Source organism: Tachysurus vachellii, chromosome 10 (genome assembly GCF_030014155.1).
Source record: "Tachysurus vachellii isolate PV-2020 chromosome 10, HZAU_Pvac_v1, whole genome shotgun sequence".
NCBI lineage: Eukaryota > Metazoa > Chordata > Actinopteri > Siluriformes > Bagridae > Tachysurus > Tachysurus vachellii.
The window spans coordinates 14,666,303-14,693,213 of record NC_083469.1 but is presented as its reverse complement, the minus strand read 5'-3'; the positions used below and the strand labels follow the sequence as shown (position 1 = coordinate 14,693,213).

The 26,911-nt window shown below is 38.1% G+C and overlaps 1 protein-coding gene across 4 annotated transcripts in view; it reads right to left on the bottom strand.

Annotated features, from left to right (window-relative positions):
* col12a1a (collagen, type XII, alpha 1a) overlaps positions 1–26,911 on the bottom strand; it is a 50,919-nt gene that overhangs the window by 17,323 nt on the left and 6,685 nt on the right. For 2 of the 4 annotated variants that reach the window (XM_060879747.1, XM_060879748.1), the window contains exons 8-35: positions 26,644–26,817; positions 26,250–26,540; positions 25,537–26,139; positions 25,019–25,297; positions 24,636–24,908; positions 24,199–24,468; positions 17,573–17,842; positions 15,655–15,921; positions 15,244–15,436; positions 14,962–15,086; positions 12,997–13,146; positions 12,794–12,913; positions 12,494–12,658; positions 12,128–12,274; positions 11,561–11,703; positions 10,953–11,082; positions 9,832–9,977; positions 9,117–9,246; positions 8,874–9,010; positions 6,324–6,453; positions 5,585–5,724; positions 5,357–5,489; positions 5,138–5,158; positions 4,910–5,049; positions 3,831–3,960; positions 3,566–3,705; positions 3,305–3,434; positions 2,205–2,347 (exon numbers count right to left, since the gene is read on the bottom strand). In XM_060879747.1, coding sequence (XP_060735730.1) covers positions 2,205–2,347; positions 3,305–3,434; positions 3,566–3,705; positions 3,831–3,960; positions 4,910–5,049; positions 5,138–5,158; positions 5,357–5,489; positions 5,585–5,724; positions 6,324–6,453; positions 8,874–9,010; positions 9,117–9,246; positions 9,832–9,977; positions 10,953–11,082; positions 11,561–11,703; positions 12,128–12,274; positions 12,494–12,658; positions 12,794–12,913; positions 12,997–13,146; positions 14,962–15,086; positions 15,244–15,436; positions 15,655–15,921; positions 17,573–17,842; positions 24,199–24,468; positions 24,636–24,908; positions 25,019–25,297; positions 25,537–26,139; positions 26,250–26,540; positions 26,644–26,817 — 5,120 coding nt within the window. The remainder of the gene's footprint in view (positions 1–2,204; positions 2,348–3,304; positions 3,435–3,565; positions 3,706–3,830; positions 3,961–4,909; positions 5,050–5,137; positions 5,159–5,356; positions 5,490–5,584; positions 5,725–6,323; positions 6,454–8,873; positions 9,011–9,116; positions 9,247–9,831; positions 9,978–10,952; positions 11,083–11,560; positions 11,704–12,127; positions 12,275–12,493; positions 12,659–12,793; positions 12,914–12,996; positions 13,147–14,961; positions 15,087–15,243; positions 15,437–15,654; positions 15,922–17,572; positions 17,843–24,198; positions 24,469–24,635; positions 24,909–25,018; positions 25,298–25,536; positions 26,140–26,249; positions 26,541–26,643; positions 26,818–26,911) is intronic. The other 2 variants (XM_060879750.1, XM_060879751.1) reach the window with 2 other exon arrangements.

Genomic DNA, 26,911 nt, shown 5'->3' with positions numbered 1-26,911 from the left:
TCAGTGTGTTGTTAATTACCCCAAAACCCATTCAACAGCAGAATAGCAGTGTTCATTTAAGACTATTGTAATAAAATCTGTTTGTGTTGACTAACCGTTAAATGGGTGCTTGGATGGCTGAAAGTTTTGACTTAAATAGCTGATTTTTCTTAATAATATCCGTCTGCCACCTAATATGTTTTCTCTTATGTAACCACTGCAAAGTGAAAAAGTATGGCTTTACTATGTTAATAACATGGGCAGTGTGGTTAAAGAGGCAAAACATTTAACATAAGCCATATTGGAGTTTCATAGTAAGCAACAGCAGTTTCAAACAAAGCCATCATTTTCATATGCACACAGCTTCACGGCCACTTGCAGATAGCCCTGATTGGAGGTAATTTCCCTGCCCAAACTCAATTGTAAAACATCCTGTGCACACTGTAAACACACACTATATGCACATAAGATGTGGTCTTTTCAATCTGGCATACAGTAGTTGTTTTAAACCTGTAAGCAAAAGCAGAACTGTAACTCCGAAGTAAAATCCAATATGCTATATTAGAGTAAAACAACTTGCCTTTACAATTTCAAAACAGTTTCATGTTCATTTCAGATGTTTTCTGTTGAACTTTCACAATTTCCACATGAAGCCAGTTAGGAACAACACCAGGTACCAATTGAAACCAATTTAAATTTCCCATCCAGCTGGAACCTTTACATTTGTAAGATGTGGTTTCTACTGGAATGCTCCAGAGAGATCTTAAATGGCCATATGCTGGAAATCCGGAGTAATTCCAAACAACTTGTGGTATAAAAGTTATGTTACTCTTACTACTGTATTTATCACTGGTGATATGCATTTCTCTAGACAAAGTATTTAATTTTTGCCAACATTTAAAAAAAACATCTACTATATAGTCTAATTTTCTAATAGTCTATATTTTAGACTAATATAGTCTAATCATGTTCATTTATGAACACATTTTCATACTTTATAAAATATCTTGCTCAATGACTAGGGACTTGAATTAATCTTATATCATCAGACAAAACATCAAGTGGAAAACGTCATCTGAGATAGGAAATACAAAAAAAGAAACAGTTTCCTCAGCATCTATTTGGCTAAGCTGATAAGCTGTTAACTGTTGCAACTCTTTTGAAATAATGGCACACATAATGATGTAATGATGTAAATAATGTACAATAGATCAGAAAAATATTTGACTCATTTTAAGCAGGTAATCTTTAGTTATCTTGTATGATACCATTTTAAATGTAATTAAATGATGGCAATTATAAATACAACTAAAAAAACATATGTAAAAGAATATGGGAGGTTTGTGTAAATTATAAATAAATGTGATACTTATGCACAGGATCATCCACTTTAAACTGCTAAATGAGTAGTTTCCTGATAGGTTAGGTATTACTCAATTCATCTTCCAGAATGGTATCTTTACTTTAGTAAAGATTTTACACTAGTATGTCAGTTGGATACATTATACAACACAATATAATCATGAGTGATTGCTGAGGGGAAATTAAGCTCCAGAAATCAGCCAAACTATTCTCTCTGGCAGTGTAGCTGAGATCCAGTGTGTAATAACTCAGGATCAATGGTCTCCCCTTCAATGAAAGGGATTCATTTGGTTTCCCTCAGTCTGTTGAATTACACACAAAATAGAAGCTCTCATGCCTCTGTTTAATCTGGCAACCATTCACTAAAACAATGTCTCATTGACATTTATTAATCTTATTTTTTTTTTTTTTTTAACACAGGACCTGAAGTTGTCTATGTTTTAGTTAAAATGATAATAGGGGTAATTTTTTTACATTTAATTGTGAAATAAATGCAAGAATGAGAAATGTGCAAATATTCTGAAAGCTTAATGTGTCAAGTTTTGTCAAATATTATGCAATGGTTGAAAAAAGTGGAACAAAAGTTATTTTTATAATAATACTCTATGATCTCTCAGGTAAGAGATGCATGCATTTTCATAATGTATTTTATTCCCCTAAATAAATACATTTTTTAGTTCATATTTGTGTGTTCTCAAATGATCTCTCTAAGGATATTTTAGATTTCCTTCTATCTTACTTATGGTCATGTGAAAATGTAAAATCATGGCCTACAGAGCTGTTTTAAATGAGATAACATGCAAAGAGAGATTTCTACATTTGTACTGTAAAATCACATATGTAGTATATATATCCTGACTCACCGACTGAGAGGGACGTGTTCCTGTCAGAGGAGCGTAGACTACCTTGTACTGCTGGACATCACCTGAAGCAGGCTCCCAGCGCACATTCAGTGTGTTTGTAGTGGGGTTGAAAACCTTGATATTCCTGGCAGGTGAGCGTTCCACTGTGGAAAACATATATAAGGAATTTAGTTTTTAGGAAACCTAGTTTCAGCTGTCATTATTAAAAATAATATCAATAAATGCCACTAAAGCATTGCCTCAGTGAAACAGTATAGCAAAGCAAAAATGCTTGAAGGTATTTGAACAAAAAAGTCCAAAAATTGAAACCATACCATTTAAAAGTGATATGAACACATTTGCTAATGTGTAACTTAAACCAGATGCCAGCACCATTTGTGTTATTCAGTTCTACCACATTAAAGAAAACTGTGCTGAAGCCTGGCAGTAACAGTGGTGCATTTAGAAACAGCAAAATAATTAGTAAGAAAAATAAACACAATCACACAATTCCCTTTTGTTGTGAAATGATGAATAATACTCATTAGCACAAAAGCATTTGGATATCTCAGGTTTCATTTCTGTGTTGAATGGTTTAACTGATGAGACTTTTATAAAAGACTACACAAGTAAATTCTTTGCACTAAATAAATAATTCCATGCTACTGAAATTGTAACTACAACAACACTGTTCATGGTACACAAAGACTGAGAACAAGCACTTAAACAAAAGCCCAACATAAATTAATAAGTGAATAAGAGCAGGGAACATTAAAAGCATGAGAGCCATCCTTCAGGTGGTAGACAGCAGCATTTTTTGTGCTTGCATCTCCCTGGGATTTCCATTTAGGGAAGGAGATTACTCATGGATTGTCTGAAGGCCTGCACAGTCACTACAAGTTATTACAGTCCATAAACTGGGATTCATTACAACCCACCCTGAGACTCATACAACAGACGGCCAACCAATGAAATTTCTTTAGCAGTGATCAGAATTTGGTGAAGCAGTTTCACTTTGGAGGTTACCTCACCAGAACAATCATGTTGGAATAAAGAAAGCCTAACATGCTAAATTATTCTGTTTCTAAGAAAGTAAAGCTGGAAGAGCTTTAGATACTCACATGTCTTTCCATTTTCAGTCAGGCGTTTGCCCTCACCAGCTGCATATACTGGAACTACAGTGACAGCGTACACAGTGTCCGATTGTAAATTCTTCAAGACAGTGCTAAAAGTGGTTCCAGAGACTTGGACCTGAGAAAAACAAAAGAAAAAAAAAGAACATCAAAAGGTTCGGAAATGGCATGATTGTAAAACTGAGAAGATGGAATGACAGAAGAGTTAGACTTTAAATATGCAATAAAAGAGACCCTGTAAGTATATACCATGTCCTCTGGTCCCCCTGGCACAGCATTATAGAAGATTCTGTATTGGCGCACAATACCCTCAGCCGGTTCCCACAAAACATTCAGAGAGCTAGTGGTGGGATCAACGACTTGAAGATGTCGCACTCCTCCAAGGGCCACTAGTAAAAGCAAGATTCAAATAGTTTTCCTGTTATATTATTACAAGTTTATACATTACCATTTACTACTGAACGCAGAAATATAGTAATTAATATTGTCCATTAAGACAATGCAGGTTACTTACGTGTCTTTCCTTCACCAAATATGTCTTTCTCCTCTTTGGATGGATACATAGCTGTCACAGTGATCGAGTATGGAGTGTCAGGAGTCAACTTCTGCAGATTAATTGTGTTCTTCTTCCCACCAATCTGAGTCTGTAGGGGAAACCAAGACAGACACCTGAAAAAACAGCTTCTCGGATAACCATCCATTTGTTTAAGAGATGTATTAGAATGTCCTTTTCAGTCGGATGATTTTATTTAGTTTATTTATTCAGGGTGTTTAGATATATTTAAGCAACCTTGGGAGAGTCAGCTTGACCCAGATGGGGCTAGAGGTTTGAGATGGTGGCCTCTGTCCATAAGTAATGGTAGCTGTATCCTGTGCATAAAAGGCTGCACTAAAGGAAACTAAAAATATTTTTTTAACATTTAAAGTATCTATAAAAAACCGATTGTTTGCCAGTGCTCTTTTTTTGGACCTGAGACAAACAGTAAGAAAGGTTTCACAAAATCCAGCAGCCTCTGATAAGGTAATTTTGGAAAGAGGATGGTACCTTTCCTTATCCCCTTATCGACAACCCCTCTGCATTTTGGACAGCTCAGGAATTCTCACAGCTGCCCACACATACACATGATCATCTACTGCATTTAAAACCAGCTGCTCACAAAACTAAAGACTGGGTCAATATAGTCACTTGGCGTCTGCTTCTTTGTTATCAAACCACTTGAATTCTTCAAATCTGTCCACTGTGAATGTTACCTACCGCAGTTTTAAACTATGTGAGGCAACTGCAATCCACCCAAAGCTTTAAACCCTTAACAGCTGATAAAATGTTGTTGACAGATTCTGGACAGTGTTTCAGATAATCAGCCATGAGAAAAGCCATATACATATAGATCATTTTGATTTAAAGGCACTATATCTTTTCTATGCATCTATATCTATATCTTTTTCTATGTATTGTACACTAAATTATTTTTAAGTCTATGTTTGATTTTACAAATGTCATTTAGTTAATGTTAATCATACTATTATGCACGCTCTCATGCCCCATAAATGGTTGTAAAATAAAATATTCAGATGATATAAAAGATGATTTACCGACTGTGGCCTGCCTCCCGCAGTAGGCAAATATGTGATCCTGTAGTTCTGGACTTTGCCAGGGGCATGATCCCATTTCACCGTGAGGGAGGTAGTGGTGGCGTTAAATACCTGCAGATTCTGAGGGGGACCGCTGGGAGCTGTGGAAGCAAAGTGTAAGATTTGTTTTGGCATGTCATGATAATCACAGTCTTGCTTATGTTTTGTATGCAAGATCAAAATACTTACCAGGTGTAATAATCCTGAATGCTATCGGAAGTGGAGAGAAGCGGAGAATGGGAAATAAAAAATTTACATTTTGAATAGAAAAAAAATGGAAAATAAATTTAATGACATTATTTAATATTTCTTGAATTAAAATAATGCTATACATGTTTCTGTGATTCCATTTCTATTCAAAGGTCCATTTCTTTCAGCAAAAAAGAAAAAGAAAAAAAAGATTCTTACATGTGCGCTGTCTTCCAATGAGGTCCTCACTCTCTGATTCATCAGGGTAGATTGCAGTAACTGAAACATCATACAGTGTGTCTGATTCTAGGTTCTCCAAGAGATGACTGGTCTCCTCAGCATTCAAGATATCCTAAAGAAGGGCAATACATTTAAAATGTGACTTGTCATATGTTTAACAACATACACAATGTCAATTCTTCAGTTTCTCTCATCTGAAGTCCATACATATGCGTAGTTGTTCTCTCCTGACTTTGTCCACCCGATGCGGTAGAGGGCTACATCAGGGGCTCCATGCTCCCAATGAGCCCTAAAACTAGTTAGCGTCACTTCAGAGAACCTCAGATTCTTTGGTGATGGTACAACATCTACAAAGTTGAGGACAAAGAAAAAAATCAGATCACATACAGGAAGAGAAATAAAGGCTTCTATACAGGCTAATTTAATCACTTTGATATTGTTGACCATAGTCATTAGCACCAAATGCAAATATTGTTGTTACTACTAATTAATAAGTTTAAGATTTCTGGATATGTTCAAGCTATAGGTTTTATACTTTCACAATACATATATAGTACACACTATTGATATTTTTTTTACTTTTACTTCAACTCCATTACTGACACAAATATTTGATATTTTTTTTAGAATCATAATGTGTATTGTTTTTAAGCTTATTTGCTATTAATTTAGTCTATGCTAAAATATTATTTGTTTACAGTGTTTCTCTAGTAACTGCCATTATCAAATTTCTCAAATGACCTATCCATTCCATGACCTGTACATTGTTTTGTCTTACATTTTGTCTTACTTATGTTCAATGGTTCATTAAAAATGGTTCATATTAAAGTAAACAAAGGGGAAAAAAGATTCCATTCATTTTTTACATTTACACTATTTAATCAAAAACTTAACAGGGCATTAATCTATAATATGGTAAAATATATGGTACATTATTGGCATTCACCTGTGGTTGCCTGATTAAGCATCGGGTTTCCAGTTCCAGAGTCATAAACTGCAGTGACAGCCACGTCATATTCCGTTTGAGATTTTAGATTATCCAAACTCTGTGTTGTCACATCTCCATCCACCTCAAGCTGAAATCAAGAGATTTAAGATAAAATTTAAGATAATAAGATTTTTTTAATTTACTGATTTTCTGTTGGATTAAACAAGTTTTATATGCCTTGGTTAAAACTGCAGGGTTTTAATGTAAAAGTGAAATTTAGATTTTTTGCTGATGCTGATCGTGACATTTTCACCAACAAAATTCACAAAGATAAAAGAAGTGGAGACATTAGAAAAGAAAACTTTTCAAGTCATACCACAGTTTTTTGATAGGTTTGAGCTGTGGGATCTGACTAGGCTATCCCCAAACATTTATCTTCTAAAGGCCATTTCTTTGTTGACTTGGATTTGTGCTTTGGGCCATTATTGTGCTGGGAGGCAACATTTTTCATCGTCTTCAGCTGTCTAAAAGATATCTGAAGGGTTTTCTTTGCCAAAATAGATATATGGAGCTATCAATCATTCTCTCTATCTTGGCTACAGTCCCTGAAGATGCTGCCACCACCATGCTTCACTGTTGGAATGGTTTTGTTTTGGTGAATCTTTTAGATTAATGCCCAAATAGTTCTACATTGGTTTCATCAGACATAAAACATTGTTTGGGATTATTTATGCATACTTAGATTTAGCCACCATAGCCAATATCCACATTTTTCTGCAACTACCTTAATATTGCCACAGCCTCCCTGATTAGTTTTCTTTTTCACTTTGTCAATTTTGGATAGTCATCCTGTTCTTTGTTCTGTCACTGTGGTGCCCCACTTAATGATAGCCTGGTACATCTAATGTTTTGTACTACTCTCACTACATTTCAACAGTTAGATCCAGTGCTATACTCTCATGGCATTCAGCATTCAGATGAACCTAAGACAGGAAAATCCTACAGAAGCAACTCATCTTTATTCTTAATTGTTTCTTAATCTGTATTATATCAGATTAATGATAATTAATGATAATCATCTTGAACATGAGAGCATGACTGTGTCTTGAACATGATCTTCTTTTTTCTATTTCTATTCATATCAAATTAAAGGAAGAAAATCAAGTTCTGACGATTTATCTAGAGTAAATTGGTGTGTAAAATCTGTCATAATAATCATCTACACACATTAGAATGAGAAATAGGGTCTAAATAATTCAGAAGGATCTGCACATAAATGCATACAAAAGGCTTTATGGAAGTCTGAATAGCTGAGAAATCAGGACAAATCATTTCCTTGAAAAATGTAATCAAATGAATCCAAAGCTGAATCCTGTCTGCTTTGAAAGGCGCATTTCCTTCTAAACAGTTTATCCTGAGCTCTTAATCCAACCGTGTTTCATCCATCAGGTAAGAGACTCTGCTGCTTTTTGCAGGACGTCAGCCTGAAAGAAGGTGTTTACTTTATCTTTTCATTCCAGTATTAAGAAGCAGAGCCATGCTCTGATTTATGCTTCAAGTTATAGAGTGTTTCTCTGGCAGCATGACAAAGAAAAGTACAGCAATAAAATAAAAAATGAAAAAAGCAGGGTAGTTTTGACTGTGACAAGGTTTCTACGCGCCAATCACAAAACCACAGACTTCCATCCTCGTCTGCTGTCTCTATTTTCTGGCAGACATTTGACCCTCAATATCCCTGCCTTAAACCCCAGAAGCCAAGGCTCTCAGCAGCTGCTTCCATTATGTTACATAACACATGTGATGGGACAATAAGTTAAGTGACTCATATTCATCAGTGAGCATCTCCTTTTTTGGTAGTCTGGCTGATGTTCTGCATAAACAAATGCCTACAATTCCAGATGACACACTGGTGCTGCAAATGTATGTGCAATGACACATTTTCAGCCACAAAGTGTTAGGTAATGTAAAAGCTAGGCTCCTTAATACCAGAATTTAAGTGTAGATAATCATCTTAACAGTACATCAGCAATTGAAAAAATGTGTCTTCCTTCTGCGCTCGGTCACATGACGGCACTTTTAGCCTTGATGTTTTATTATAACCAGCTCTAAAGCTTAGCACCAAATAATGGGTTTATTTACACAATTAATAGTTTTGTGAAATAATACACTTTTGTAATAAAGCTAATGTTAACTAGGGTTGTATTTGTTTGTCAGTTAAGATTGGGATATTTATTTTTGTAGACTTGCATCACTTTTATAATTGTTAGGTATTATTTGTTACAGTTCCTCCTCAAATTGTGTCTAATATAAAACATTTTGAACAAACATGGTCATGTGCTCAGTCAATCTACCTTTGTATAATATGATGTAATCTATGCAATTGACAAACACCAGGTTTTTGTGCTGCTTTTGTTGCTATTTTACACTTTATATTCACCTTATTCTTGCACACCAAAATCTTCTGGGGTTATTGAGCCTCAATAATTCATGTGGAAATTGCCTTAATAAGAATCTCTGTATGCTTATCATCATGATCAGGTATCAATGTCAGGGTGATGGTAAGCTTACCTCTTTACTTTCACCATCCTCAGGTTTATAAGTAATTATGTATTTGCGTACAAGCCCATGTGCAGCGTCCCAGTTCAGAAGCATGCTGCTGTGAGTTACATCTGTTATTGTCAGCTCACCGAGTGGAGGCAGTGGCACTGCAAGTTGACAAAAGATAAACACAAACAAACAAGCAATAAGAATCTTAAAACCATGCCAAGCATCCCTTGGAGCTTGGAGCTATCATGCTCTAGCGCCACCTACGGGTCACCCCTTGATCATTGAGAGTAGAGCTGGTTGTTTCGCCTTTCATGGCGAGGAGTGTGATGCTGTACGCTGTGTTGGGGAGAAGCTTCTTCAGCTGGACATCATGGATCTTGGCTTTCACACGCATCTGTGAAATTTAACCATATCAACAGTGAAAGCAGTGATTTTTAATACCAAGTAGCTATGGAATTAATCCAGGAGAATCAGTTAGAATAATTGGTGTAATAAAATGCATTCCTGGACAATAACATTACAATATGTGTGTAGTGTTCTTCCGAACCAAGGACATCAGATTTAATTCTTGTGATTAAAATACTGCATTATTAATTTGTGAATTGATTTAAAACCTGGAAAACATAAAAGTCTATATAGATATAATATAGCCGTCGATACCTTTGGGTTGGTCTGTGTATAAAGAAAGAGGGTAGGGCCTTGGATTTTTAAATGTAATTAGACATAGCATCCAGATCTGTATTAGATAAAGTCCTACATGCTAATATTAAACTTGATTCTACCTCAACCATAAAGTTTACTTTGTTCAATCTAGATGAAAACACATATCTGCTCTGTTGACATGCTGATTTAGTAAGGATTACCAGCAAGTAAAGAGTACTGCTTCCACAGCCTTTAATGTGATGAAAGTGCATATTCAAGAGCTCTGTCTTGACGGTTGTGCTGTAGTAGGGTAGATTATCTGAAGCACAGATCATACCTCTTTCTTGGTGGTTGGTTCAGTGGCATTTATAGCTGAGTATTGCAATTTGTAGCCAGTGGCTCCTTCAATTTTCTCCCATTTCACGTTCATGGTGGTGGAGCCCACTTTGTAGATGGTCAACCTCCTTTTAGTATTTAGGGGCACTACAGAGGGGAACACATCTTTTCTCTTTTTCTTTATATCCTTTGTCCCTGTCTATCTAAACCCTGAGGCTGGCAGACGGCACAGATGGACCAAAGCACATATACTGCATGATGGTTACATGGATGACAGTGAATGGATGACAAAGAGGATGTCAGACGAATGGCAGTGGATTTTACATACTTAATGATGGCCAGTGAATGATGAAGAAGGACAAACATTACTGCACAGGCAGAACACTGGTATATAAACACAACAGCAATCAAACACTTAAGGCAAGAAAAAACAATGACACATTTCTGTACCATGCAGCATCATGCTGTGTATATTGACATTCATTGCTCTGTGAAGGGAATTATGAAGGTTAGGTTAGGCTTAAATTCAAAATATCAAGCATAACACAAAACCAGCTTAAAAGCAACATCCACATTCCATTGCACAGCGTTTTATAACATTTTACTATTCTAAATGATATAAACAGTTGCTCTAGCAAACCCTTATGGAAAGTCGTATATTCAAATTTCTAAACAGGTTTTATAGTCTACATCCAAATATGTCCAAATATGTCATTCTGACATTGTGATCAGTTCACTGAAAAAGAAATTCTAAATTATTTGGATTATGTGCTTTTGAGATTTTCTAGATATTTAATATCAAAATAAACTGTGTCTTAGCTATGAATCTACGGTAAAAGTAGCACCAATAAAATCTAAATGAAAAACAGCAGATTTGCTATAGCAACAAACAGTGGTTCACATTTAATTATGAAAAAATAAGGAATCTAAGCCAAAGCCTCAACAATAACTCCATTTTAAGAGAGTAGGCCAACAAGGGTCAACACCAGAGCACAAGATATTAAATAAATTGCAATTTAAATTGTCATAGATCCATTTTTAGTATTATAAAAATTTGACTGAGGCTTTGGCTCAATTGTTTTCAAAAGCCATTTTTGTGGTAGAACTGAACTTGGGCCTTACATGTGGTTTCTGTGCCGCTCAGGGGCTCACTGCTCTCTTCTCCAACCACAGCATAAACATTCACTGAGTATTCGGTCAATGGATTGAGACCTTCCAGCACCACTGTGTTCACATTTCCATCCACAAACAACTACAACAGGGGGACACAACAGGATTGCCATTTATGACTGTGTATAATGAGATTAAGTAGCATAAATCAATTTAGGTATTAAAGAAAACTTTATTAAAACAAGAGTTTTAGCTGGCAGCAGAAGTAGAAATACAGCCCCACATGTAAAACAATATGGGAATTCCCAGCTCTCCCTTGTAAACTTGTGTACTACTCTTAGTAATGGCTTTGATCATGCTTCATTGCACTTCATTTGAAGCTGATATTTCGTGAATTCAATTCACAGTGATTCAAGTGAGAGTCAGTGGGTCAGGGTGTGATTCAAAATACTTTAGCTTGTCTCTTTGCACTGATGCCAACTGTAAATATCCAAACAATTCTGAGGTAAAGGATGTTTTTGAAACACTCTTTTTTCTGAGAAATACAGATGTACACAACTTCATACTAAAATCATCAACTATTTTGAGATCTAAATTTTCTGTGGAGATGAATATGTTACCTGTAGATTCTGTCCTCCAGACACTGGCGCATACTCAACACGGTACTTTTCAACAGAGTCCTCAGGGCCATTCCAGGTGGTACGGAATGAGTGGTAGGTCACATCAGAGGTCACAAGGTCAGTGGGTGCCCCTGGTCCACCTCCTGAAAACAGTAATGATGACATCTTTGAGACTTTGAGTTTAAATACAATAAGAAAAATGTTTTCCTTACTTGTCTAACATATTTGACTCATTTTTGAAAGAGACTAAAATAAAGTATGTTATTATCTCAGTATCCTATTAGGCTTAAGGCACATATATCTAGCATGAAAGAGCCTATGACAATCCTCATGAGAAATTTGGATGTATTACAATCGCCCAGATTCCCCCTATTTCCTCTAATATTTCTACAGCTGGAGTGAATATCAACAACAATTCTCCCCAATTTCTTCATCTTCATCTACATCATACAAAACTACCTATGTAGCCACAAGGGCCACTAAATAATCTTGTATTTTAATCTTAATCTTAATTAATAATCTTAATTTTATATACAAAGCTCAAAATTAAAATGTCCTTAAAGTTACCTGAGCCTTTGACGCTTGAACACAGGTTTTTTGTCAGATCATCAACAATGTCCAACAGGAAGGAGAAATCAAGCACATTGTACATGTGGATTTCATCAGGATCAGAGGCAATGGAGCGCAACTCATTCTCATCAGCATTCTTCACACCTACACTCCAAAACAAGTCAAGGATATCAGTTTCATTTTTGCAGCCAATTAATACACAAGCCAATGGAATAATCAGATGAAACAAATGGTTATAAACCTTGCTTGAACCTCTGTTAAAGCTGGTAGATACACAAAACTGAATTGAACTCAATTATTTAACCTAAGGAAAGTACTAAATATATATAAAATGCTGTATATTAAAGGCAGAGGTTTTCTCACCAATTGCATAGAGCTCAATGCCGTTGTCACGCAAATTTTGAGAGTTGGCAATAATGTCGTCCTGTGATTTGCCGTCAGTGACGAGGACTCCGATTTTACGAGAGTTTGGGCGCATGCCCACATTAGCTTTAAAATTGTTCTGCAGGATGTAATTCAAAGCAAGACCTGGAGAAAAAGCAAAATACTGGCCATAATAACAATAGCTAGGCCTCAGCATATACACAGTTTTTATAATCTCTTAGCTCTGGTAAACAAATAAATGAAATTAAAATTTGGAATATAATGCCAGTTTAATAATACCTGTCATAGTGTTTCCTCCTTTGTAAGGCAAGTTGGCTACAGCCTCCAGTAGTGATTCTCGAGTTCTATGTGCATTCAGATGCCACTCAGTCTTTGGATCTCCACTATACTGGGCCAAACCTGAATACAGAAATCAACACAATCTTGCATACCAGCCTCTGGCTGCAGAGTAAAATCTACAGCTTGACAAAAGACACCCTTACCAATCTGGACACGGTCTGGGCCAATGTCAAAGACGCCCACCATGCGACCAATGAATGCCCTGATCGTCTTGAAATTCAGACGTCCTATACTCCAGGAGCCATCAACCAGCAGGACAATATCAGCCTGGGCAGTTGTTTTGCACATTACATCTAACCAGGCACAGGATAGAAAAATTAGAATATGAATATACAAAGGCGCTGATGTTGCTATAATTCTAAGTGTATTCGGAAGCTGCTTAGGAAAGATTAAATATGATGAGGAAGGAGAAAAAACACAGAAAAAAAGGGTTTCGGACACCAAAAGAGACGAGACCAGCAATATAAATAGTTGTTTATTAACATTTCTGTACATTAGAAATGCATCCAATACATTATAATAACACATAAAACTAACAATAATTATAACATTAATGGATTGTGTAGTCTCTATAATGAGCAGCAAAACCTCTGTGGTCTTCAAGAGTTACTTTCCATTCCCCAATCCGCACCTCATTTCCACTTCTGTAAAGACACCTGAATGTTGTTCCACTGGCATGAAACTTTCCCTGCTCAGGAGGAACACAGCTGCATAGAGCTCAAAAAAAAAAAAACCACTCACACTGAAACTACAATGCAAGTTTTTTCTTTCATAATCTCTTAGAAAGGCCATAGCCGGGGGATAGGGACGACTAATATTTCAAAGTGTTTTCAAAAGGTTTAAACAGCTTTCTTCAGATGTTGCACACATCACATTTTCTGTATTAAATGTTGGAGGTTTTTCTGCTGTAAATAAAGAAAATAATTAAAGACTATCAAACAAAACAGATGTTCCCACCGTTCGCAAAAGATACATGCCGCTTTCTGTATAAATAATCCTGAGTGCATGACACATTAAACGTGTACATACAGTATATGGTCTACAATATTTATGGTGCTTTTTCTTCTAAATGCATGATGATAATTATAAGTTATGTATTTGAAGGTATATATTACGTCATTATCTGAAAGTGATGACAGACCATTTCTTTAAATTAAGTAATGAGATGTTGGCATTTGAGCAGTCCAGGTATTGATGGACTCCCTTGAGTGCTTTAAGGTTGCTCAGGAATTTTCGCATGTCCAAACACATGGCCTGCTTTTATCTCCTACTGACAGCACATAATTTAAATGCCACATAATCTGTTCAACAGCACCAGTGGGCATATCAAAACTATCCTGCTTCTTTTTTTTTTAATCCTGTGCTGATACCTTTGGGCTGATATTGGTTACTATCTGTTAATAAATTTCCATGAATATATTTGTGTGACTAGAACTGAATGTAAGTCATAATAGAATATAGAGTTGCTTCGGAAGCATAATGTAAAGTATGAATTTCTTCTAACTTTTACATTCCTTGTACATTTCACACCTCACACATGTTCATTATTATCTAATTATGACCTCTATGACCTATTCATAATATCAAATATCAAGCTAAATGTGATTTCAAAGAATATGCCTCAGTCTTATCTTTGTCTCCAGATCTTGCAAGAGCTCAGTTACTGGATCTGCTCCCAATTAGGAGCAGCATTCCACACTCAGGTCATCAATCTGAGCTCAGAACCTTCAAGTGCACAAAGATTCCTTCTTACACACACTAGATCATGTTTAGACTGAAAACAGAGCAGGCAAGGTTGTGTCATATCCGCTCCTAAACCAAACACCACCTGAAAGTCACTGTGTGGAATAGTCATTAAATTCAAGTCTTTTGTGAAACAGTTAGTCTGTCTACATGCTGACAGTTTTCCTAAAAGAAAGACTTTCAGACAAATTATGTTGCATAATGCATATATCACACCATTGATTTTCATTACCATGGTGATATTTATACCCACATGCAAATGCTGCAAGAATTCCACATTTCTGCTGATTCTAAAATCTAGCTTTCTGATGCTTCCATGCCTCAGCAATCTTGTTTAATATGAGTGGCTCAGGAGGTCACACTACCTGAAGCATCAACCAGAGGAGTAGCAGGCTCATCAGACAGAGTGGTCTTTTCTTCTCCAGCCAAGGGCATACTCTCTCCACCATCAAATACACCAAACACGCTTACAGTGTACTTGGTGCCGGCTCTGTAGTGAAAAGGAGTAGGAGAAGGAGCTTTACCTTCAATCTAGCCAACAAAACAGTCTTTTACTAATAAAGTATGAAAGTAAGATTCATAGACCCCACAATGTGACTTGATTGACACCAGGATATAAGGAACAGTGGAAAGATTTCAGCACTTACCTTAGCTCTTCCAGAACCACTGTGTTGTCAAAGGGTCCAACAACAAGCTGTCCCAAGTCTATGTCATCATCAGAAGGGTGGAAAGTAACCTTATAACCCTTTACATCTCCAGGTGCATGGTCCCATGACACCCTGAAACTGGTCTTAGTGGGCTCAGACGTTTGTAAATTTCTTGGAGCTTTGAATGGTGACACTGGAACAATGATGGAATGCAAAGTGAGTTGAATATACATTAAAATGGTTCAGAATGAAAAGAGTTATATATTAATATTTATGTCAAATATACCTAAAGATAATTTATATACTCTAAAACCTCATATCAGTTAGGTCTTATAAATCATTGATATCTGCAACCTTAAATGGCTTTTTGACTTCTCCAGTGGTGAAAAGGCATATTTTAGGCAAACTTACATGTGGTTCCTGAGCCTTGTCTTGCTTTTCCATCTCCATGTTTGTAGACTGGAACCACTATGATTTCATAGTTGGTAATGGACTGTAGGCGCCGCAGGACAACGGTTGTAGTGTCACCTGAGGTTTTAGTGACCATTTGCCGGGTTCCATCCTGAGGCTTGTACATCACCCTGTAATTAACAACACTGCCTGGGGCTGGCTGCCAAGTTGCCCGCATGCTCTTCTCTGTTTCCTCACTTACAGCTATGGCTCTGGCTGCAGCAGAGACTGTAGGAGAAATCACAGGCAATGCATAATTATTACATTCTGTCATGATCTGGGCCAAAACAATGTTATAGCTTACTAATGCTTAGTCCTAATATTCAGGCAGGAATATAGAAGCATTTTCATATATAACAAAGATAAATTTAATCTTCAGGTACAGGAAAAAACTCCATAGAAAACTAAAACGTATTTCTGGTAAAAAAAAAAAAATCTCCCACATCTCCCAAAAGGCATGCCAGCCAGCTGAAAAGACCATCCAGTGAGAACAGATGCATAAACTGGTGATTCAAACCAAACCTGGGCATTTTCAGTCTGCCAGCAATGTTCTCTTTCCATACAGTGACTCCAGGTTTCTGGTGCCGAATGAATTGTCAGGGCCTTAAATGATTCACAGTACTTTCAGACACTGAATGCTTTTCCAAAGTGCGAGTTTTATGGGTGGAAAATACAACTTCCAAGTTTCTAAGAGCATAGCCTGACCAAACACACACAATATGTTCGTTGGAAAGACCCTGGATATAAAAGTGGGAAACAGGCTGACCATGGACATGAAACACAGAACCCCCAAAGTGTAGCCAGTCGTGTCTTTGACTATAATGTCACCTGGCAGATTTGCTAACATCAATAAACATGTGGGCATGCACCACGTTTCACCATTCCAACATTTGGCTGTGGTTATCATGAGTTACATTCCTTTAAAATAAGGCTCATGTAATTTCCTCATTTTGGCCTGATAAGTGAGGCAAAGCCAAATAGGTGCTGTCCATCAATACTTCTTTTCTTAGCTCTACATCCCACTGGTAACACAGAGCAGGTATGACAGATTACATCAGTGGTTCACACATTTATACAACAAAAAGTTAACACAGATGAATGAAAAAAGTGGGTATGTCAGTGGCAATTCAGAAGGAGCAGCCATGCCAGCAACAATGAGGTTATTCTTGAACTTGTGAAGGGAATCATAAGTCACGCTCACTTTTTCCACAGAACACTAAAAGACCAGTCTGAAGTTTCTTAAAAACCTTAAATCTTTTGTTTCCTGTATTCCACTGCAGTTCTATATCACCATAGTGCATAAGAACTAGTTGGACAGTTCTGTAAAGGCAAGCGATATTTTAGTTATCTTAGTTAATTTATGTCCTTAAAATCCTAATTCAGATACAAATCAATCCTTAACAGAACATAAAGAATATGTTCTTTAAGAAATAAAAATAATAAAAGTATCTGACATTTTAATGATTTTATGATATTAAGCCTTTAGGTTGTTTGACATTCAATACGTTCAAAGCAGGTTTTTTAACTTAATATATTATGTATAATTTTAAGCAACATTGATTTAAAACCTGAAATATATTGAGTGAATGAAATAACACAAACACAATACATTATCCCACTTACACCAAAGTTCATACATAATCATATATACCGCCAAGTTCTCAAAACATATTGCAGCCTGCAAAAGGATTGAACTTAAAGTTGCACATTCTCTATTCTGGCCATTAAGTATAATGTAATATAATTCCTCTGCATGTCCTGAGGTAAGCTCAGAATGAGGGGCCCCCTCTGAAACTGGGGGGGTAGGGTGGGGTGGGAGTGGGGGGGCGCATGTGCTGTTCCTCTGCTAGATGCATTATGCGGGTGGGAATGAATTTACCATCTGTGGTTTCCTCTCCCATCAGTGGCTCTCCTTCTCCAAGGCCGTAGGCAGCAAAGACAGAAACCTTGTAGCGTGTCTCTGGTGTCAGACCTTCAAGCACAGTGGTGGTGACATCACCAGGCACTGTTTTCTCCCCAGCCTCATCGGAGAACAGGGATTTCCAGGTGACCCGGTAATGGCGAACATTGCCAGGTGCTGCTGTCCAGAAGACAGCAAAGCTGGACTCAGTGACATCCTTTGTGACCAAGTCTGTAGGTGAGCCAAGGACTGGGGAACAGAAGCAGGTAAACTATTAAAAATAGATCAGTTGAAGATTCTGAATAGTGTTGTACAATGGAGGAATTTATCTTTTACATAGGAGGACAAGCTTTTATTTGGCTTACCTCTTATGAGTCACATAAAGATCAGTGCAATATGATTAGATGATACCACAAGCATCATTAAATCTAAACCAGTCCAGCCTTATTTGACATTTTTATAAAATAACATTAAAAAACACACCAAGAACGTTCTGCACAATGAATCACTCTGTCCATCACCAAGCGCTTCAGGATTTTGTGCTCAGTTATTTTCCATTCTAACGAGAAATTCAATCCATAAAACACAGACGCTACTCTTTTTCAATCACCCATTATACACCCCCGTTTTTTCTCGCTTTCTCACTGGAGTGAAAGAGGGGAAAAAGAAATCAATAGGGAGTAATTCAGGGTAGTGTTGACTGGTTGCCACTGAATATTTGGCAGATGGTGTCTTGTGTAACATTCTGACCACAGGGTGGCTATCTACCTCCTACATCCGTTCTTACCCACCTACTGAGTTCTGCTCAGCTAACACAGACACTCACTTACTGCCCATTTGGTGATTCAATTAATAGCTCAGGCAATAGACTAGATGTTCCTACATCTGAGAATGTGTGATACTTACTATATGGTGAAAGTATTAACATGAGAAAGAAATAAAAATCCTAAAGCTTCAAATAGTAAAACATCCAGTTTCCTGCTTTATCTTAGTGGGTGAAAAACCTCAGCATGTGGCTATTCCGTTTGAGATTTGTGATTGATTTTTCTCACTAGGTGGTTAGGTTTACTATGAGATATAATCCTGGTGTGGGAAGTAATGAATTCTAAAAAGCATTGTTGGTGAATTCCTGGCTCTTAAGGCCCATCAAATATAATGTGCTATGGCAACCGTAGCTGCCAATGTATCTTGATCCAAGGTAGGACTCACATCCAATTGCAAGTTGCTGACATTACCCGAGGACTACAGAGACCAAAGCACATGTTAATGATTCCTGCAGGCAACAGTCTTTTTTTAACAATAATAACTAAGAATAATAAGAAATAACTAAACACTAGTGCACATGATTACACCACACTAGTATTATGCAGTGAAGCGTTCAAAATAAAGCCTAATTAACATGCAAATTATAATTAATTCTGAGAACACAATCATTCAGCACACTAAGTAGCCCAAAGGTTAAAGTTGTTTTTGAAATGCCAGTCTGAAACATAGGTGTTAGCACAGCTATGAGCATAATTAGCAGTGAGATGATTCCTACTGGAAATTGCACTGACCAGCTGAAAGTAGCACTTGGACCATTTGTTTCCTCTTTTAACACACACTTCCCCCAGAACAGTAAAAGTAGGCCACGTAACTTGTTTCAAAATTCTGCTCACCCTGATTTATGAGAACCAATAACAACACAGCATGGCAGTCAACACAGCAGGTCCTTTCTGTTACATGGTTTAGTCCTAAAGGCCGAAGCCCTAAACAAACCAAAACAAATAACCAATGCACTCATGAGCCCGCCAAGAAATATGAATCATGTATGGTGGGATGGGTGGCCTAGTGGTTAAGGTGTTGGAATACCAATCAGAAGTTTCAAGTTCCAAGTCCACCAAGCTGTCACAGCTGGGCCCCTGAACGAGGCCCCTAACCCTCAGTTGCATAAAAATGTAAGTTGCTCTGGATAAGGTAAAAAAAAAAAACACACTAGTGTATTACACAAATCAAGCATTTCAAACATGCACAGATGAGCCCCAGACTCTTATAACAACATACTAACAAACTAATCACACACATGACTTACAGATTTTGGAGAATAACATATCCAGTGATATTTAAAACACTATCAAACATGCTGATTCGAGTCATGTTTGTTCAAATCTTCATTTGTTCAAAGCTAGACAGATATAATATAGTTTTTTTTTTTACCCCTCACTCACATCCCTCTGTCTAGTAGGGGTGGGAGAAAAAATCGATTCACCAAACTATCGCGATTCTTTTGAAAACAATTTTGAGTTCGATTTGTTTAGCTCAGAATCGATATATATGTAATTATTTTACTTTTCCAGAGAGGTGGTGGTAAGACGTATCGCTTTTATTCCAACAGAGGGTGAAACGTATTTTGTTGTTGTCTGTATTAGACAACGTCGTATCCGTTTTAAGCTGGCGCGAGAAAGCAAAACCATGGCAGAGGCAGGGGAGCAAACCTCTTTGAGAATTGTTTCTGCACCTTCACATTTTAAATCACAAGTGTGGAAACACTTTGGATTTTACACACTGCCAGGAAGAGCTGCGCTGGACATGACTAAAACGGTATGCAAACTCTGCCATACAGTGATAGCATATTGTGGCAATACGACCCACCTTGCTCGACACCATCCCGAGCTGAATTTCGGGCTGAACGCCAAACAACCTGCAGCATCTCAACAAACTCTGGATGTGACATTGAGTAAATTACCATGCTCTTCGGAGAAGGCAAAACGCATCACAGAGTCGATTGATCTTTCTATCTGCAAAGACATTCGACCTTATAGCGTTGTGGAAAATGCAGGTTTTCGAAATATGATCCATACTTTGGAGCCAAGGTACATTATTCCATTGAGGAAGCTTTTCGCAGACACAGTTGTGTCTAAAATCTATGACGAGGTTGCGTCAGAAGTAAAAAAATGTTTAAGCAAAGCTCAACGAGTCGCACTTAGCTGTGATGCCTGGACATCGCAAGCTACAGAGTCCTATGTACTGTAACCCTGACAGCCCATCACATTACAGATGACTGGTATTTGTCTTCTTACATGCTCCAAACCAGAGCATCATGAGAGTCACACGGGGCAAATCTTGCAGAGCTTCTTCGTGGTGAAGCGATTGAATGGAACTTAACGGATAAAGACCCTGCTTTAGTCACAGACAATGCGTCTAATATGGTTATCGCTGCCCAATTAACCGGCTTTCTCCATATTAAGTGCATATTATTTTAGTTAAAATTTAAATAAATCTAGTTCAATTTTAAATAAATTGTTCCGGAGCTTTTTTATTTATTGGACAGTTTAACAGCACTTTTATTTTATCTCAGAGAGTATTGATTTTAGTTATTTTGTTGCACATTTAAATATTATATTCAAGTTTTTGGTACTTGAAAGTTTTATGGTTGAAGGTTCTTTATGCACTATGTATGTGTATGCTCCTGAAATACAAATTCAGAAAGATGTGATGCATTGTTTTTGTTAATATAACTCATATACAGTCTATTTAAGGGTATGATCAAGTATTTGCCATTGTCTAATCTTTATTAAGGGGGCACGGTGGCTTAGTGGTTAGCACGTTCGCCTCACACCTCCAGGGTCGGGGTTCGATTCCCGCCTCCACCTTGTGTGTGTGGAGTTTGCATGTTCTCCCCGTGCCTCGGGGGTTTCCTCCGGGTACTCCGGTTTCCTCCCCCGGTCCAAAGACATGCATGGTAGGTTGATTGGCGTCTCTGGAAAATTGTCCGTAGTGTGTGATTGCGTGAGTGAATGAGAGTGTGTGTGTGCCCTGTGATGGGTTGGCACTCCGTCCAGGGTGTATCCTGCCTTGATGCCCGATGACGCCTGAGATAGGCACAGGCTCCCCGTGACCCAAGGTAGTTCGGATAAGCGGTAGAAGATGAATGAATGAATAATCTTTATTAAGCAAACAAAAATCACAATTTAAACAATGAATCGCAATAGCTACAGAATCGCAATATGTATTGAATCGGCACAAAAGTATCGTGATAGTATTGAATCGCCAGATTAGTGAATCGTCCCAGCTCTAGCTCAGCTCTGTCTAGCTTTGAACAAATGAAGATAGGGTGAAAAAACTAGTGTATTACTGCTCTCAGGGAGAATCAATTTCATTCAGACAAATGAACAAGCATAATTCTTTTGAATAAGTAATTTCAAATGCCTTGGAATTCTTTCACATTTTAATACATGACCTAAAAGCATTCAGATTTGGCTTTTCTTCCTTCTTATTTTTTTCCAACCACTGCTGACTGGTAACAGTATTCATTTGTAACAGCAGTCAAGTGAGCCAAATGGTCCTCTACGACAAGCTAATGAAGTGTGGTGTCCACAGGGGACCTAGTCATGGGGATTTCTCACAACTGCACTCAGCCCAGGGCTTCTCTCAGGGGCTCTTCCTAATTATACAAAATGTCTCTTGCCTCCCACAGAGTGTTCCAGGAAGTTTATAGCATCTAACACAAAGAACACTGTGTTTGCCATAGTGACATAGAGTGAATGGGGCTTAGCCTAGAGACCATCGAAATAATGACTCAGCATAAAGTGCAGTTCATTCACACAAATAACGCTTGAAATGTGATCTGAAAGAGAAGGCGGTGAAAATATTAGGAAGGATCTGTCTCAAACAAAGTTCCATGATACTAGGAGTGATGGAGAAGGGGAAAAGCAAAATAGTCAGTGCAGTGTGTCCAACATGGTCAGGACATTTGTGTATTTTCCATGGTGAGGAAAAAAAAATTTGATTCTTCAATTTATGAGACTTCCATCAAAGGGGCTGGTTCGATAATAAGACTCTTCAGACTTTCTATCTGTCTATTATCCACAAAATCATTTACCTTTCAAAATACACTACTGCATGTTTGAGGGTTTCATTTGGTTAGTATCATCCATGGGGAAAGAAATACTTGATTGCTTATTTCTCTCACACTAACGCATATGGACTATAACTGAAGTGTGATGAAAACATATGTTCCTTCATTTATCCATTTTCTCTACCATTTGTCCTATGTAGGGTCACATGGAACCTGGAGTATATCCACCATAGACAACTTACAGAAAAGTGCCTGCTGAAAACCCCTGAAGCACGAGGAGAGCATGCAAAATCCATGCACATACTGTAGGGTGGAGGCAGGACTCAAACCCCCAGCCCCTGAGGTGCAAAACAAATGTGCTAAGCCACCATGTCTTCCTTAACAATATCTAATTCCAAAAATGGCATCCATGCAGTGCATCACTGTCTACTAGTGTAAGAACTTCCCAGTGCTCACTTTACTGCATCATTAAAGGTGTTAGGTCATGGTAGGGAATACCACTGGTTTTATGCTTTAACAGATGTCATCTTTACTAAAGTGGTTCATTTAACACGTCTAAATGTGGCTAAATGTTTATATTGTCTTCTGAAATACTGGGGTTTCTAAAGCTTGAGAGGACCCACAGGGCTAATGCTTATGTTAGCAACTTTAATGGTGTTTAAAATGTTTTCTACTTCCCATTAACAAAAAAAAAAAAACAGTTTGCTGAGTAGCCATAAAAAATGGTCACAATCTATGAAAACGCTTTATAATATAAGTTCAGATGGGTATCAGCTTAAGCAAATGAGGACAATTCATTTAACAAATTTCTTTAACAAATGTAGTAAAACTTGATTGACACTCAAGAAACATCACTACAAGGGGATTTTACCCTGCCACTATGGAATCAATGTTGTACTTTACTTTAACTTTGTTATTGAAAATGTTGTACATTTCCTCTTCAGCTAGGACCAGACCACCTAATGACAAACTGACTACAAGAACATCTGCCTGAAACCTATCACCAGCAAAACGTTTTTGCCCTTTTACCATATTCACTGAAGAACATAAGCAGGTCTGTGTGAAGTCCCTCTAGGGGGAAATCCCAGGGTCAGGCAGAGAAGTCCTTAGTCAGCCACAGTGTCTCCATCATTTCAGCTGAGTCAGACATGACAAATCAGGGGTTGACAGTATGCGATGGCCTCAAACAGAGCTGCTGTTGTTATAAGATGACCAAAACCAGACCTTGCTTGACCCTGACCATAACCTAATGCCACTGAGGTCTGCAGTATAGCAGAAACAGATGTCGCTATCACTCAGTATTTGTTATTTCAGTCAGAGCACAACTTCTCAAACACAAATAAACAAATCAAGCAACAGCCAGAAACAAAAGAAGATGAAATGTGTGTTCTTCCAAGAAGATCATCGTCATGCTAGGTGTGAAGCATCAAGACTAAAGAGTATAAAATGAAAACTGCAGAATATGCACACAACCCTGAGTATATTCTTGGATCCACTAAAATAAACTTTGCGGTTTTGTAAAGAGATACATTTTTTTTTAATTTGTGGTATTATCATTATTGACTTGACTATATTCAAGACTTATCAAAGTATATGTCCTCAACACAAAGAGGAGGCCATGATCATGGTCTTGATACAAAAGTTGGGACAAGAGATTTTAATGGCTTTTCCCAACATCCAACCAAGCAATGACAAACAATTGAGCAATGTGCATCACAAAAATGGTCTTTTAAATCAGACAACTATCAAGTTGCCTTCCATCTCTTACCTTCCAGAGTAGTGCCGCTTCCAAGGAGTGGATCTCCCAAACCAGACGAGTAGAGGGCACTAACAAAAATCTCGTATTCCGTGTCTGGCAACAGCTTCTTGAGCATGGCAGTTGTGGAGTCTCCTTTAACAGTAATCTGTTTCCTCTCACCACCTTCAGGCTTATAAGCTATGTGGTACTCAAGCACATTCCCAGGAGCAGCCTGCCAAGAGAGCTTCATTGTGGACTCTGTCTCATCAAAGACCCTCAGGTTCCGTGGTGAGCCCTTAGCTAAAAGATCATTACTGTGCATTAATAGATAGATAATTAAGAATTTCATTGAGCTGCAAAAGACCCCTATCTCCCCAAAAGACACATAGTTAAAACCAAATGTTAAGATTCTTTTGGCAGAGACCCAAAACTTTGAAACCAAAATCTCAAACATCATCAGTGCTGACCTTCTTTGGTGGTGCCGTGAGTGTCCATTGGTTGCCCCATGCCAGATGCATATTCAGCATTAACAGTCACATGGTAGGTGGTGAGAGGAAACAGCTCCTGTAGTACAATGGTAGTCTGACTACTTTCAGTCTCTGTCTCCAGTCTCTCTCCACCACTGATGGGCATATAGAACAGTCTGTAGCGTAAAACAGACCCTGGAGCTGCCTGCCATGAAACTCTGAAACTGTCTGTGGTCTCCTCTGTTACTCTGAGGTTACGGACTGCTCCTTGCTCTGTGTTGGACAAAAGTTTCAGACAGTTGGACAAACGAGCCAGAGTAGTAAACTTAAATATGTCCACATTACTAAATAAAATTTATTGAAACGTGATTATGAGTTCATACCTTCTAATGTGGTTTCTTCTCCTGTTAATGGAAAGCTGTCTCCTTTTTCATACTGGGCAAAGACCTCGACCTCATAGGTGGTAAGTGGTGTGAGATAAGGCAAGACGGCAGTGGTGGTGTCACCAGGAACAGCTAGAGAGATGTAGTCGCCTGTTATATCAGCAGCTGGCCGGAAACGCACCAGGTAAGACAGTACATCTGGGGCACCAGATACCCAACTAGCCCTGAAACTCCTGGATGTTACCTCAGAGAATGTTAAGAACTTTGGAGAAACCAAACCTGGAAAGGAAAGTTATAGTCTGATTAGTCAAATAAACTTTAGCTACAATTAAAAATGTAAAAATTATGATTTTCAACTGGGTTAAATAAGTGTTCTTTTTGGTGAATTGTAGGCTAAATATTTAGGAAGTTTACAGGTACGCAATGCAGAATATAATAGCAGACATGAACATTACATATCTCCTCTTCCAGAGTCTACACAAATACCACTGGTTCAAGTAACAGTGATGTTTGCTTACTTTTCTTCTTGATGTTTAAGAGCTCCTGCTCAATCCTGAGGCAGATGGACTGTGTCAGCTCTTTAGAGATCCTCTCAAAGGCATCAAAGTCTTCCACCTCAAATACGTGATTCTCAGCAGGGGGGTTAGCAATAGCCTCCAACTCTGATCGCACCGCATCCTTAACTCCCACAGCAAAGATTTCCACATCTGTATTCCTCAGGTTGGCAGCAGGGTCTTTGAAGGAATCAGAAGACTTGCCATCAGTGATGAGCACCATGACTCGTGGGACATTTTCACGGGCACCGCGACTTGTCACAAAGATCTTCTCCCTCACGTAGGTCATAGCCTTTCCCGTGTTTGTGGAGCCTCCACGGTAAGGGAATGTGCGAATGGCCTTCACCACAGCAGAAAGGTCATGGTGTTTATTGAGGGCAAACTCAGTGTGAGGGTCCCGGCTGTACTGAACCAAGCTTATCTGCACTTTGGTGGCACCAATGTCAAAGGAATTAACCAGCACCTCAAGGAAGGATCTCACTTTAGCAAAGTTAGCCAGTCCAATGCTGTATGAACCATCAACAAGCAGGACAATGTCAGCTTGAATGTTAACATCCAGAGAACAGTCTGTCAAAGACAAAACATATTTTAGAATGCACAGAAAGATGGTCATGGTGGAAAAATTAATTTTCACTATTTTTAGTAGAAGGTTAATATGTAGTATGGGTTAATCTTACCTACTGACACTTTGACAGGCTGTGTCTTCTCCATTGCCATCACTGGCTCACTTGGTGTAAAGTCTTTAAGGGCAAATAAACTGATCTCATATTCTGTTTCAGGGGACAGGTCCCTGACATTTACTGATGTCTGGGTGGGTCCTGTGTACAGTTCCTGTCTCTTGTTGCCCGCAAGCATTGGTATGAGCTGCAACTTGTAGCCTGTGATATCCCCTGGAGATGCATCCCAAGTCACTCTCATGGACTTGGAGGAGATTTCTGTCACTTGGAGGTTTGAGGCTGGTTCAACAACTACAGAAACATATCCAGACAGGGGGGTTGAAAGATACATATTTTGGAGATAAATGTGAATTATAAACAGCTATTTTGCTGTGTTTGCTGTGCTGAGACATACCTTCATCTCCACTCGCAAGAGAGCTGAGTTGGTCCTCCACACCAAGACACACCTGTGTGATAAGCTGCTCCTGCACTTCTTTAATTAAGTCAAAGTCTAAAACGCTGTACACATGTGTGCTGTGAGGCGTGGATGCTATTGTTCTAATTTCATCTTCATCTGCACCTTTGATTCCTGAACAGTAAACAAAGTGCTACATGAAATATAATGCAACTGGTAATGTTACACTTCATTAAGAGTTCTTTAATAAACAGCTTTGTAATCAACA